The sequence below is a fragment of the Lampetra planeri genome, chromosome 26, assembly GCF_965212315.1.
Source record: "Lampetra planeri chromosome 26, kcLamPlan1.2.h2, whole genome shotgun sequence".
Taxonomy (NCBI): domain Eukaryota; kingdom Metazoa; phylum Chordata; class Hyperoartia; order Petromyzontiformes; family Petromyzontidae; genus Lampetra; species Lampetra planeri.
The window spans coordinates 2,488,352-2,502,880 of NC_136132.1; the positions used below are offsets into that span (position 1 = coordinate 2,488,352).

Here is a 14,529-nt window from a genome sequence, read left to right on the forward strand (position 1 = left end):
GGTGGCTGCATCACCCCGCGAGTTAAGAGAATGGCCCGCAGATACAGATATCGCAGAACTAAGTCCGAGATCTATCCAAAACATTAGGAGGCACTGCACTTGCCCCGCGCCAAATGTTTTATCGCTTGGGCCCCCCGAAGCTAAAAGACTGGTCAGGGCGTTCGCTAGGCGTGCAATGATGCGCCGCGGATTCATCCGCTCAAATTGATTCGCATCACTTGGGTCTTGGACGCCGTATACAATTGGGGTGTTCACACGTTTGATCCCGGAAGGAACTTTTGAATAGTTTTGCACGAGTAGCCACGAGCGGAGGGTTGTCTTACCGTTGAAACACTGGATCCACTTTCTCCTCTCGTCCCGTTGACCTCCCACATCAAACATGCTGCGGAGACAGAGTTCAGTTAAAATCTCTAGAAATCCATCGGTCACTCATTACATATAAAGTGCTTGCCACAAATGAACCACCATCCCTTGCTTATCTCGTCAATAAGCATAAAACCATCGCGCAAACTCCGGTCATCCTCGCAGCAGCGGCTTTTGGCTGGCCATCGAACAAAGACGGTCACTGCATCGCGCGGTGCTTTCAAATGCGCTTCTGTGGCCGTCTGGAACGCTCTTCCTTCCGATATTAGGAAGCCACTGGAGCTATGCACTTTTAAATCTAGCTTGATTTTTGTGTTTAGTTTGTTGTCCTTCCCCCGCACCTCTGATTATCACGGTTTGCTATGTACGGTACAAAGGGTTATAGTTAACTCTCTGATATTCTTTGGACAGATTACACAAGTTGCGAATTAACCGTGCTTGTGCAAATATGAATTGAATACAGCTCTTGTTCAGGAACTGAACATTCAGCCCTCTTGCAGCACGTGGAGTGAAACGTCGGACATCTTGCCAAACAACGCACGGTACGGACCGGAAAAACACACTGGACAACTGTACACCACAACCGCGAAAAACCACGTCGTGTAAATAAGACACCCTTACACGAGCACCGGTTAGATTACTACCCGCTCCTTACTCGCCGCAGGTCGGCAATTCAGTGCCGACGACACCGCAAACACATCGGCAGGTAAATTTATTTCGTTAAGAAGCAATAAAACAAGGCCACGCCTTCTACTCTTCATCCCTGGTCTACGTAGGTGAACTGTCCATAATGTCGCTTTTTTTCTTTGGGTTCGATCGTGTAAATATAAATGTGTCGTTAAACGCGCCACCAGCCAATTGGTAAGGTTTGTCATGTTAACAAAACGTGCCAATTCGTTACTAGTACAGCACACCAGCGTGTTGGAGAACAAATCCACAACATTTACAACCTGTACAATGCTCCTTATGACCTGCCCCCTCCTGGACATCTGTGAAAAAGAGCTTCATAGCTCATCGGACTCCTCCGGGATAAATGAAGATTCTGATATTTTCATCGAGCCAGACGGGCGCCGATACAGACTCGTGACCACGCAGTCGCTTGTTGTGGCGCACGCTTCACGACGCTTCGCGGCATTTCTCGACGTTTCGCGGAGTTTCTCGAGCTGCGTCCACGACTTACTGGAAGTTGACCTTGTCCACCTGAAACTTGGTTTCAAAGATCCCCGAAGTCAGAACTCGGCATCGCAGCAGGTCCTGCAAGGCAACAAGACAAACCACACGGAGAATGGTTGGCTACGTACGGTGCCCAGCAAGTTCAACAAAGACAAAGACACCCCGTGTAGCCTGAACAGACTGGTGAGGCAAGTGCTGTTAGCGAGCAGCTATGAAGGCCGGCACGGCACACGCGTGGGTGAGTCGCCAACACCACGCCCGGCCGCCTTTGTCTCCCCTGTGGTGACGTTTACACACCACACCAGGTACTCATTTGAAGCTGAGTCGACCTAGGGGAGGCCCAGGACCGGTTCAGATAATATAATCGTCACGGGTGTTGGCCGTGAGCGGGAATCAAACTCAGGTCGCCGGGTTCAATGCGCAGCGGCGCCAACCGCGACACCACCGCTCCCCGCTACACATGGAGCTAACCTCGAATCACGGTGCCACACACCGCGAGCGGAGATGTGGTGAAGGGGGGGGGGTTGGGTGAACACCTGCACGGAGTAAAGTCACGTTGGCAGGTGCAGAGCGGGGCGGCGGGTGCTTACCTGGTCGGTGGGCGTGTAGTCGCTCTGCCGCACCGTGTCAATTCTGTCAAGGAAACTGTGCGGGGGGTGGGGGGGAACACAAACACAACTCGTCAGGAACTTTGCTATTATTAGTAATTATATATCATGTTACAGTAGAAAAAAGTTTCGCTGGCTGGATTCCTGACCGACCGTGCGGCCAAGTGCGCGTGAATGCGGTGGTGACGTCGCCTGAATCCCATGGCGTTGAGCCTGGTTCACGCTGCCGATGGCACGCCTCCCCCACCGCCCCCCAAGCCTCCACCTCGTGCTATCATTGTACTATCATATTATATTACAACAAAGTTTTCCTCGCTGGCTGGCTGGAGCGAGCGAGCGAGCGACTGACAAATGGTCCCTTCCAAAGGACTTGTGGGCCGCGAGTATTTATACGAAACAAAGATCTCCAATTTCCATTTACACATTAAACCGGTGGGGAATGGTGGCGCAGCAGTTCGCGCAGTGCCCTTTGAGCCCAGGCACCTGAGTTTGATTCCCCGTATGTAGCTAGCACGAGTGGCAAGTGATATGTGCTTCACTGACCTGCGTGAAGCTCAGTCAATGATCACCACCACTGACATGCCACAGAGAGTCAGTGCGGGTTGGTGAATCAGGGGCTCATAACCAGTTCGGGTTTAACTCGTTAATGATGTCAACTGTGGCTAGGAAGCGAACTCGGAACACCGGTTTAAGAGTGGCGGTGCACTTATCATCGCACCTCCGCCTCGACCCCACACGCTGGACAACTTGAATAAATTAGCAATGTGACGCCAACAACCGCACGGTTTTTAAGGCTCAAAACCGATTCTCATTTTTGTTTTTTGGCCCGAATTTTGTCCGCGTACTTTCGCGTCATTCTGACATTCACGAGAAGCGACGCTCGCTAAGTGTTAACCATGAATAAAAATAGAATCTATACATCCACACGCGTTGTTTACAACCGGGAAATCAAGAGTTCATGTTGTTGACGTGATAGCATGTGCGCACTCTGCTCCACGTCACAGCCACGCACGGTCCAAATCCACCGGCTGGCAACGATCCACCCCATGCCATGCGTTTTCACACCCAACAACAAGCCATTCGGTGATATCAGCGCACGGCGCTTGTGCCAGGCTAGGTGCACTTTGAAGTGTCGAAGCCCCCGTTGGCAGGGAGGTGACCGAACAGACCCCCAGGTTGACTTGACATTATTTAGATTATTTTGCTGCTATAAATGTCCACGTGAAAAGCCACTTTGCGGCCAGGTCGCTTCTGAAAAATAAATGAATACCTCAGTGTGCTTTGCCTGGTAAGATAAAAAACGAAATTATTTTCATTCGTATATTTTTAAGTGATTTGTTTACCTTTCCTACAATTTGCACTCTTATCGTGTTTTTGTATTGTTTGTTCTGACCCACCCCTACCGGTCACCTGTGCAAAAAAGCTTTACAGCTCTTCGCATTTCCTCAAGTAAATACATTTATTAATAATACCCATTCTCTTATGTTTTTTCGGTAAAAAAAACCTAAGAGTACGAATCCTTGCAGTCACGAAAGCTTCAAATCTAGAATCAATCCCCATCCTGATTGCGACCGACTGAGTAAAACTGGCGCATGAAGCTACAAAAAACACTGCCACCTGATTGGACCACCAAAACACACGTGACTCCTCAAACTCCACCTCCCTCCCCAAGCCCCTCCCATGCAGGAGGAGGAGGAGGAGCCAGAGACCCCCGGGCAGCGATGGGAGGGGGCGGCTGGCAGCGGAGGCGGACGGGGGTGGAGGCAATTGGCCAACACCCCGGTCACATGACTGCAGCCGAGGGCAGCAGCCAATCAGGACGCGGCAGCTCGCTCCGCCGCTATAAATAGCCCCGTGCCCTGACCTTCCCCCGCGTAACCACGGCAACCGGCGGTTCCCTTTCCGCTGCCACGGCAACACGGGGAGGGGAGGGGGGGGCCGGGCCCTGCTCCCCTCCCGGTGCTGCCGTGCGGCTTCTCGCTTCCTACGGTACAGTGGGGGGGGGGGGGCCGCAATGCTGGCGTCCGTCCCAACATGCTGCCCCCCACCACCGCCTCCACCACCACCACCGTCTCCACCACCACCACCGTGGCCACGCTAGCGAGAGAGTCGTTCAGACGTCCAGTCCTGCAGTCGTTCGCAGTGCGGATGCTGCCACCGCTGCCACCCCCCCCATCAAACGTTTCGTGATGAAAACGGTCCCATTGTGGTTTTTTATTATTATTACCCGCGCTGATGAAGGTTTTTTTTTGCTTTCGGATACACTGCACTGTAGTGCTCGTCTTTGAAACAACTGCCCCGTATTTTTGTTGGGTGTTGTAGTCGTCGTTGCGTCTGCGAGACCCTTTTTTTGAGGCTGCCACGGTGTTTCTCACCTGCTTGTAAATATAACGGGGAGTTTATAGAAAATATTTTATTCATCTATATTTTTTAGCTACCATACACCCACGACGCCTCAAACACAACAACAATAAGGCTGCCCTCCCTCCTGCTGTTGCCCGGTCTCACGTTCTCCTAACCCAGGGGTCGGCAACCAAAATAACAAGAAGAGCCATTTCTTTCCAATTCGGTACAAAATTTAGTATTTCAAGAGCCGCAATGCATATATGTACATACGTACATATCATCAAGAAGCAGCCCGTAAAGAGCCGCATGCGGCTCCGGAGCCGTAGGTTGCCGACCCCTGTCCTAACCGATCGTTTAATCCGGGATACATTTGGGTGATGAAGATTGTATTCCAATTTCTTGAATGAGATTTCATATCATTCTCTTTCCCATATAGTTGTATACGAACTCTCGGTGTGACGATAAATCGAATATTATGATTATTAACAATCCTCAAAATAATCGCCACACCGAACCGCACGCTGTCAAAATTCACACCTTTTAATTCGTGTAAACCTGCAACCTCCTGCGTACCAGGCGAGGGAGCTAACATCTCACCACGACGCACCGATAATCCAGTGGGCTAGCCGATGTGTGGTGATCAATCATCATCCTGAGGTGTTATCGATCCGGCCACTTTTGTCAATCCACTGCTGGATGAGGGGCCTTGGCCGTTGATGTGCCGGTCGCTGCTGCCATTGGCGATACTGCAATTATCCGCACTGCCAAAAAATTAACCCGTAAAAACAAAGTTTTTCACTATAAATCCTTTATATGCGTGGCGGCTAGAGTCCTCTCGTCCTCTGGCTTGAGATGGCTGCCACCTATGGGTCAGATGATTGCCTGCCACCATTAAGCAATTGGTAATTAAATATAAAAAATTTTCCCCTAAAAAGTGTAAAGTTATGGAAAAAAATTTTCACGAAAATAAATTGTCACGCACAACGAGTCTGTGTGCAAAATGTCAGCTCGATTCGATCACGGGAAGTGGGTTAAAAAACGACCGAAAGATTTGCACGGTCGTAAGCGCGCAAGCAAGCAAGTGAACTTAATATAAAGGATTTAAAAAGAATGTTAATTTATCCCGTCTGAAGGTTATACCCCATTCAAACTTTCTTTGCGTGGATAACAGAGACCCCAGAAGTAGCAGCAGATGTATCTATTGTCTGAGCCTTTGTGTTAACGAGCCACCCGGAGGTAGTCTCCCAGAAGGGATACATTATTCCTATCAAGGGGTAAATTCATCCTATTAACCGCAATTGTACGCAGACAAAAGTCACCGGCAGTGGTCCCTCTTCACCAAACCACACTGAGCAGCATGGTGAAGTATGGCCAAACTTTCCCCATGGCCGATATGGTTGCGGAGGCCGTCATACATTACGACGTGGCATTGACTAAACATCCCAACGCCAACAAGTGTCTGCAAATTTACTCAACGAGGATTACACACAGTAGCAACGTCGCCCCCGACTGCAAGAACTTGGCAGGAACCCTCCTGAAAGAGTCTTGGGGACTCAGTGAAGAAGCGTTCCTGGGTAAACAATCATGATCGTAATAATAACTAAGAAGTAAAAACCGCTTCCGAGAGGGCGTTCCACCGAGGACATGGATCGATGAGACCAACTGGGGTGCAGGTGTTAGGTAGATTATTAACATCGTGGAAGAGGCTCGTGAAGGACGCTGCTACTGGGCAGTCACCCTCCAGCAACAACGGAGGGCAAAGGAGTGACGCTCATAACAACGAGCGGAGCGCCGGGCGGCTAAAACACAGCAAGTTGGCAGAGTAGGGGCCACAGGTGATGCATCGGCCAGTCATCTCAGTCAGTCTGCCCATGGCATCTCGGTCTGCCCCGTGACCTGCCAGCGGGCGTTCGACACTTCACGTAGCCTTAAAGTGAACGTAGCCTGGCACAAGCACCGTGGCGACATCATCGCCACTCAGTGGCGAATGGCGGTTGTTGTCATTACATCGCAGAACCGTGACAGATGGGGATAGCTTGGGCAAAAAAGGGTCCTAAACCGGAAGTGGATTGGTCGTGGCAAACCGATGACGATGCTGAAGAAGTAGCCAGGAGTACTCACTACTGGGCGCAGTCGATGAGCTGGTACTCGTTGGATCGCTCGTAACACATCCGCACGCCCTCGTCCTGCCAGAGGGCCTTCACGTGGTCGAAAAATTCCTGCGGTGAGGGGTTGGGGGCAAGGAGGGGTGACAGGGGTCAGCGTTGACAACATAGGTTCTCGTGCCGACACACGCAGCGCCGTCTTTACGTGCGGATGTTGGCTACATACGGTGCGCTTATTAGGAGCCACCCCCCCCCCTACCCCCCCCCCCCCCACAATTTCACCGCGACTCTCGCTCTTGGTCCCCCTCTCTGCATCTCCTCTGTCTCGCTGTGAGCGTCGAAATCCGCGGCCGGGAGTAAAACGAGCAGTCGGTGGGGGCCAGCAACGCACCCGGGCCGCAAAACAACAGCCGCCATTCGGCACTAAGTGGCGGTAGGCGTCACCACAGCCCTTGTGCCAGGCAAGGTGCGCTTTGAAGTGTCGGAGGCTCGCTGACAGGTCATGGGACAGACCCAGGGGTTGACTCAGATGACTGGCAGATGCACCACATGTGCTCCCTACTGTTTGACCTGGCCGCACAAAGACAAAGATCCCCAGTATAGCCTTCACAGACATTTTGGACAAGTGCTGTTGGAGAGCACCGATGAAGTCTGCAACGGCACACGAGGGGGTGGGGTGGCCAAAACCATTCCCGGCTGCCTTTGTCTCTCCATGCCGATGTTTACACAAACACACCGGGTACTATTTTTTTAAGACCGAGTCAAACTAGACCCAGAACCGGATCAGATAATCGTCACTGGTGCTGGGCCATGAGGTGGGTACCGAACCCGGGTCACAGGGTTCATAGCGCAATGTGCTCACCACTGCACTCTTACCGCTCCCCATACTACACGCACAGACAACAACAGACAACTACCGCCATTTGCCACTAAGTAGCGGTGACGTCACAACGACGCTTGTGCCAGGCTACGTGCACGTTGAGGCCACGTGAAGTGTCGAACGCCCGCTGGCAGGAGGTCACGGGGCAGATCCAGCAGGTGCCACGGGTCGACTGAGATGACTGGCTGATGCACCACCTGTGCCCCCTACTGTGCCAACTTGCTGTGCTTTAGCGACCCGGTGCTCTGCTCGTTGTTGTGAGCGTCGCTCCTCTATCCTCCGTTGTTGTTGGAGGGCGACTGCCTCCAACTGCCCAGTAGCAGCGTCCTTCACGAGCCTCCTCCAGAGGCCGATCTTGACACCGCTGGTACCAGTCATCGGCAGTCCACTCAGCTCCACATCCTCCTGTACCCATCATTCCATCTCTTCTCTAGCCCGTGCCGCGCCCGTTTAGCCCCCTCTATCCGGCCGAACAAAAGCTGTTTAGGCATGCGGTGACTGGGCATGCGGGCTACATGACCCAGCCAACGCAGCCTTGCCTGCCGGAGGAGCTCACCGATGGGACTTTGCCCAGATCTTTCAAGGATTTGTGAGCTCCTCACACAATCCAACCTGGTTAAACCCAGGATGGATCATAGGCAGGCCAGCCTAAATGTTTCTAACCAGCGAAGATGTTGCATTAGCAGGGTCCACGTTTCACAAGCGTAGAGAAGGGAGGGAATGATCATGGCCGAGAAGACCTGCAGCCTCGTGCGGAGCGACAGACCAGGTAGCTGCCACACAGCATTATGCAACCGAGGAAATGCCGCTCGACTGATTTGGAGTGACACTTCTGCTGTCAACCCAGGTATGGGAAACTCTCCACAACTGCACCATCACCAATTGGGAGTTGTGGGGGTAGAATGTCCGATGGTACAAAATACCCAGGCAGGTGCTTAGTTTTGGTGGGGCTGATGGTAAGGCCCCACCCTCTTAGTGGCACGCTCCAGGTTCAGCAGCACCGCCTCAAAACTCCTCCTCTGAGTGAGCGTCAATTACCAGAGCATCGGCATACATAACATGTATGAGCAATAGGGAGCCATCCCTTGACCGCATGCAGGCATCGATCAGCCTCCCATTGTATCTGTACCAGATGTAAATTCCTCCGGTACAGTCATCAAAGGCTTCACACGAACTACGTGGTCGAAATAGATGTTAAATAATGTGGAAGCCAGAGGACATCCCTTTCCGGATCTCAGGCTCTGGATCACCTTCAGTACTTCCTCAACAGATGGCACCTCAGCCAGCCACTCACAGGGGTTGACTTCTTCCCATATTTGCCTGGGGCTTACAGCTTCCCACACCTCACCGCCACACTCCCACGCCCCCTCCATTCTTTTGTTCAGAAGAAGAGCCACTACCTGTTGTTTGGCAGTCTCCTTCCCCCGAGTAGAGGACTGTCCACCCCTCATGGTGGCAGGAGCCAGAGCCGGTCCACCGGACCTCCTGAATACCACAGAGATCCAGGCGGTACCAGTCCAGCTCCCGACAAAGGAGCGGCAGCCTCTCCTCCGCAGTGAGCGTTCGAACATTCCACGTGGCCACATGTAGTGGTTTTTTGTTGTTTCTGGAGGAGCCCTGAGGGTAAGGAATCAGTCTCCTGGCTCCGCCAAATGGGATTTGGGTCAGGAGACGTCATAGACGCCCGTCCCCTCGGGGCCTCCGGCACAAGCTTAATAAGTTGTTTACATCGTAGTTTAGTGGTAGTTAATTGAAGGTGGAGGGGTTACCAGCCCCTCGCACCCGTCCAGAGCCCCCATTTGGCCGCTGTCGTGGTTACAAACGCCATGAAGGGAAAGGCCAATCTAAATTGGCCCTCCCCCCACGGCACTGCCCACCACAGCGTTGCCGTCCGGCACCACGCAGAGGTAGGGGGTTGTTTTTGCCGGACTGCAGACACACACGCACACACACACACACAGACATGGGAGCAAATAACAAGCCATTGAGGTTCACGCATGGGTTCATATCACAAACACTGCCGACCTTGTCCTTGTGGTAGTTTTGTGCCTCTGCCACAAAGCCAGAGGTTTTACAGTTCCACGAACTGGCACATGAAGTTGTGTCACACGTACACACATTATTTCATATATAAAACGCATACTGCGGAAATATCACACCACGCATGCGATGATTCACTGCCACCTTCCCCACAAACTCCGAAATTCGATGAATTGCCACGATTCATGGGAGCCGTGATTCAATTTATTAATTTTCTCCCGATTGTTATCTCCATCCCACCACCTCAATTCCTATCTCGTACGTCCCGTCTCATCTGCGCCGTTGCGTTGGCTCCGTTAGTCTAAATGTGACACGGGTGTGTAATTCGGATGCGATTTGCGTGAATCGTGAATAACCGATTCACCCACGCACGATGCGTGGCGTCTATCTTCGGCATCGGAATCGATTTTAATAGATTTTTATGGATTTCGATGCGTTGTTACACGACTATTTGACGTACGCATTTGCACGCGCACAAAGAGAAAGCTTCTCCGTTTAATCATATATAAACTGTTGGCGCAAGTGTTGTAAAAAAAAAACCTCTATCGCAGGACAAATATGTCGTTGGCAACATGAACAGTGCCGATATTTATCTTGTGTTGATACGTCAATGACTCATTTTAGGCTGAGTCAACCTCGGAGAGGACCAAGCTACAGATATTTAAATAAAAACTTTCATCGGTGCTCTTCGCGGTCAAGTGTTGAACTTAGGTTACCAAGGTCGTACGGCATTGTGGGAGAACCTACATCAGCACCACCACCATCATCATCAGCTATGATGTATCCACGACTGGATGAAGGGCTCCCCAAAGTTGTTGCCATCCTTCATTGGTCTCTCAATGCAACAATCCATCTCATTCCTGTGCGTGCGTCGACCGTGTCGCAGTTCCGTCTCTGCAGTCGCCATCCTCTCGTGCGTGTTCCCTTCTTTGGCTGCCACCACTCCGTCAATCTTGACCACTGGGGATCTTTCCTTCTTGGAGATGCGTCCTGCCCAAGCCCACTTACTTTTATTCACGGCAATAACGCCACGGTGGCGAGATGTTAACTACCTTGCCGGGTATACAGGAGGTCGTGGGTTCCATCCCGACCCTGACGCCTGCTGTATATTTGAGGTTTGCATGTTCGGTCTCCTCGTGGTCGCGTGGATTTTCCCCCGGGTCCACATAATCCACTTTGCTGAGCTATCATTTGTGGCCAAGTCGCTTCTGAAAAAGAGCTATGTAGCTCAGTGGGCCTTACCCTGTAAAAAAAAAGTTTAAATGTCTCTAATTTGCATTTGTTCTGTGTTCCGCGTGTTCCTCCGTCTCTAAGTGTAAAATATGTGCCTGCGCGCACATATTTGTGCGCTTTCTAGCTTTTGCGACGCCGATGACGAGGATGTTAGCTGCTATACGCAATGGGTTCACGTGGACCCCCTGCAAACCACCACCGTTCACCAAATCAAAAAGATAGAACGGATTCTTAAAATGTAATCGTGACAATTCCTCTCATCTCTCGAGGGGTGATGTGCCCACCGCTAGCGCGCTCACACACAGGCAGTGTGTGTGGCCTCAATCCAATCTGATTGGTCGGCCGGCCAAGATGAAAATAATCTGTTTTCGGTATATTACCATGCAACAACGTTGAGCAAGCAAGCCCACACAAAACCACACACACACACCTACTCGGAGTTTCACTGCGTCTCTCCTCGTCTCTCGGCTACAGAGACATTTATACGCGCCGTAAGTGACTTTGAACATGACACTTGAGGAATGCATCTTGAGACGCAGTTTGCAATTCAGACGCAGCGCGAAAACCGAACACGGCCATTGCCAGCCGTCGCATTCCCCCCGCTGCCGGGCCGCGTGGGTCCTTCTTCTCGGCCGACCGCGAAGTTGACCGGAGCCGGTGCTAGGGATCTAACGGCCCCCGCAGAGGCGCATGAAACAAAAAAAAACACCCCCGGCGTACGCTCAAGGTTTTTACTGGGAGAGGACGAGGGATGGAGGGGGGGAGCCACAGGGGATGCGATGGTCTGATGGGCGGGCAGTCCATGGGGAGGGGTCGGGGTTTGGACGGCGGCGGGAGTGGGGGCCGGCCAGCGGGAGGAGAAGAGAATGGGGTGGGGGAAGAGTATAGTGGGACAACATCCACTGAAATTAGCTAAAAATAGCAACCTGCAAAAGCGATAGGGGGGGGGGTGGACGCTGCTACCCTCGCCAAAAGCCAAATCCGGTCCCATCCAGTCTCAGCTCTCCCACTCGATGGTAAAAGCCCCTTAATTACTACCAGACAGGCGGCGCTCTGTACGTGGCGGCGGCAGCAGCAGCAGCAGGCAGCGCCGCCTCTGCGGGAGCACAGGCGCGCGTATTCAGCGCCGGCTCGTTACGACGGACCGACAGACGGAGTTTTGAAAAAAATAAAAACATGAGCTAAGCCTTTCTTCTCCGCCTCCTCCCTCCTGCCTCGTGGGTTGCCCTGTTCGGTCCGAAATGACTGTTTGCCCGGGTGTCGGAGAACCCAGGTTCCGTGGCCGTAGGGCCGATGAGGCCAGAGCAGTATTCGACGGAATCGCACACACGGGCGGGAGGGGAGGAATATTCTGCGATGCCAGTTTCTGTTCATGGAGCGGCCACAGTGGCGTGTGATCTATCCGAAATGTTGCTAGATCAAAATTTTGGTTGGGGGTTGACTCACCCCATCATTCATCCAGGGGGGTGGGTTGATAAAAGGAGTACCACTTTGTGGGGGAAGTCAACAGTGGTTGTTCTAGAGATACGTGTCCCCATCGTAGGAAAGTGGAATGTTCACTGCTGGCTCAGGGATGTAAACACGAGTGCACATCATTGCTCATTTAAACAACAAATCACTGAAGTTTCCTGTATAGGGTCAATCAACATGGTTTAAACTTATTAAAAATGAATGATTCGCTTTTATTGCCGAATTAACGGTGTTGATACAACTCAAGTTGTATCATCTCAGGTGGTACCAACAAGTCAAATATTTATTCTGGGCCAATGGATTACTCAGACCGCCCCACTTAAGAAACATTGTTTTTCCCCCAGAGCATTTTGGGAAAGAGTTTAAAAGTTATTACCGAGTAGAGTTTCTCGCTTATTCTGCATAGCGCCACGATGCCACGGTGATGAGACGCTCACTACCTCGCCTGGTATACAGGAGGACGTGGGTTCGATCCCGACCCATGACGCCCGCTGTATATTTGGAGTTTTCGTGTCTCTCTTTCCGTGGTCGCGTGGATATTTTCCTCCACGTTTAGAAATCAACGTGCGTGTAAGAGTATTTGGCCGCTTTAAATTTCCAAGTGACGATAAGCCACTTCATTGAGCTATCGTTTGTGATAGCCACGTCGCTTCTGTAAAAGAGCTACAGAGCTAAATCGTAGTAGTCAGATGTGCGCTTTCCTGGACATGCTTGTGTGCTCAGCACGCTAGGGGTTTCGCTCCACGTCCTGTGGAACCTCTTCAGTTGTACGTTCATTTCCTGAATATTCAGTCTCCCCCCCCCTCCCCCCCAGCACGTGAGGGAAACGTCAAACGCGCTCGAAAGCACATGCCACACGTTCCAAAAACACATTGGTGAGCCGAGATGAAGGCTCTTGCGTTGACAACGTTCGCCGTTTTAAATTCTCACAGAATATTGTTCCAGGTCATTTGGCACACTGGAGATAAAAAACCAGACAAATATCCCCCGTGTAGCCTTAACAGACTGTTGGGGCAAGTGCTGTTCGCGAGCACCTATGAAGGCCGGAACGGCACACGAGGGGGGTGGGTGGCCAACACCCTAGTGACGATGTTTACACACCGCACCAGATAATAATTTGAGGCTGAATCGACCTAGGGGAGGCCCTGGACCGGTTCAGATAATCGTCACTGGTATTGGCCGTGAGCGGGAATCGAACCCGGATCGCCAGGTTCGTAGCGCAGCACGCTAGCTGCTACACTACCGCTCCCCACACTGAAGGTAGAACACACACACACAGCTGGGAAGCAGTCACAGCCATAGCCAGTATTGTGGATGGTGTGAAGGATGCAGGAGACAAAAATTATGAATTTGGAACTGTCACAGTAAATATGCACCACAGAACTACCTGCAAAAGTAGATATGATAAAACTACATCTGAGAGTCCTTAAAGCGAAATTTGTATCCATACACTAGGGGGCGCTAGACTTGTCCACGCACCCTGCTACACAGAATGATTCATCACGTGGCAAACCAACGATATTACATTCTCAGAATTGAAATTTTAAAATAACGTGAAAGTACAATTTTTTTTATTTGTGCAGCTATTATTGACTGCGTTGTGGTCATCTGCTGGCTCCGTTTGAGAGCAGTGTGTGAACTGTCCTGTCCCATTGGTGGACGTGCCGAGATTTATCAACTCATAACACATCACAGACAACTCAAACTCAAGATTCTCACTCGGGAAAACTCAGTGCTGCGACTTCCCAACTGCCCGACCCACCTCAAGTAATTTTAAAATTTTTGCTTTTTTTGACTTTTTACAAATCATGAGAAGCGGTTGTGGCTAACTTTATAAATCATTACTGAGACAACTCCATCAAGGGATTCTTTAAGAATATAAACCAACGCTGGTGGATGGCCCACTTGTGGTGGTGGGAGGGCAACAGGGTCTACCCCCCGCCCCCCAACTCCAACTTATCCACCGGCTTAAATTCAAACGCAGCCACTAAACTGCCGCCCGTGAAAGCTCTCCAAGCCAAAAACAGCGAGACAAAGATCCCCCGTGCAGCCTTAACAGACTGTTGGGGCAAGTGCTGTTAGCGAGCACCTATTAAGGCCGGCACGGTACACGAGAAAGTGGGTGGCCAGCACCACGCCCGTCTGCCTTCGTCTCCCCAGTGACGATGATTACACACCGCACCAGGTACTCATTTGAGGCCGAGTCAACCTAGGGGAAGAGGGCCAGAACCGGTTCAGATAATCGTCACTGGTGTTGGCCGTGAGCCGGGTCGCGGGGCTCGTAGCGCCGCGTGCTAAACCGCTGCACCAC

General features: G+C 51.6%; 1 protein-coding gene across 6 annotated transcripts in view; it reads right to left on the reverse strand.

The window, feature by feature from the left end:
• LOC144727568 (guanine nucleotide-binding protein G(s) subunit alpha-like) overlaps positions 1-14,529 on the reverse strand; it is a 91,436-nt gene that overhangs the window by 7,498 nt on the left and 69,409 nt on the right. For all 6 annotated transcript variants that reach the window (XM_078606461.1, XM_078606457.1, XM_078606462.1 and 3 more), the window contains exons 5-8: positions 6,612-6,709; positions 2,127-2,181; positions 1,544-1,617; positions 324-382 (exon numbers count right to left, since the gene is read on the reverse strand). In XM_078606461.1, coding sequence (XP_078462587.1) covers positions 324-382; positions 1,544-1,617; positions 2,127-2,181; positions 6,612-6,709 — 286 coding nt within the window. The remainder of the gene's footprint in view (positions 1-323; positions 383-1,543; positions 1,618-2,126; positions 2,182-6,611; positions 6,710-14,529) is intronic.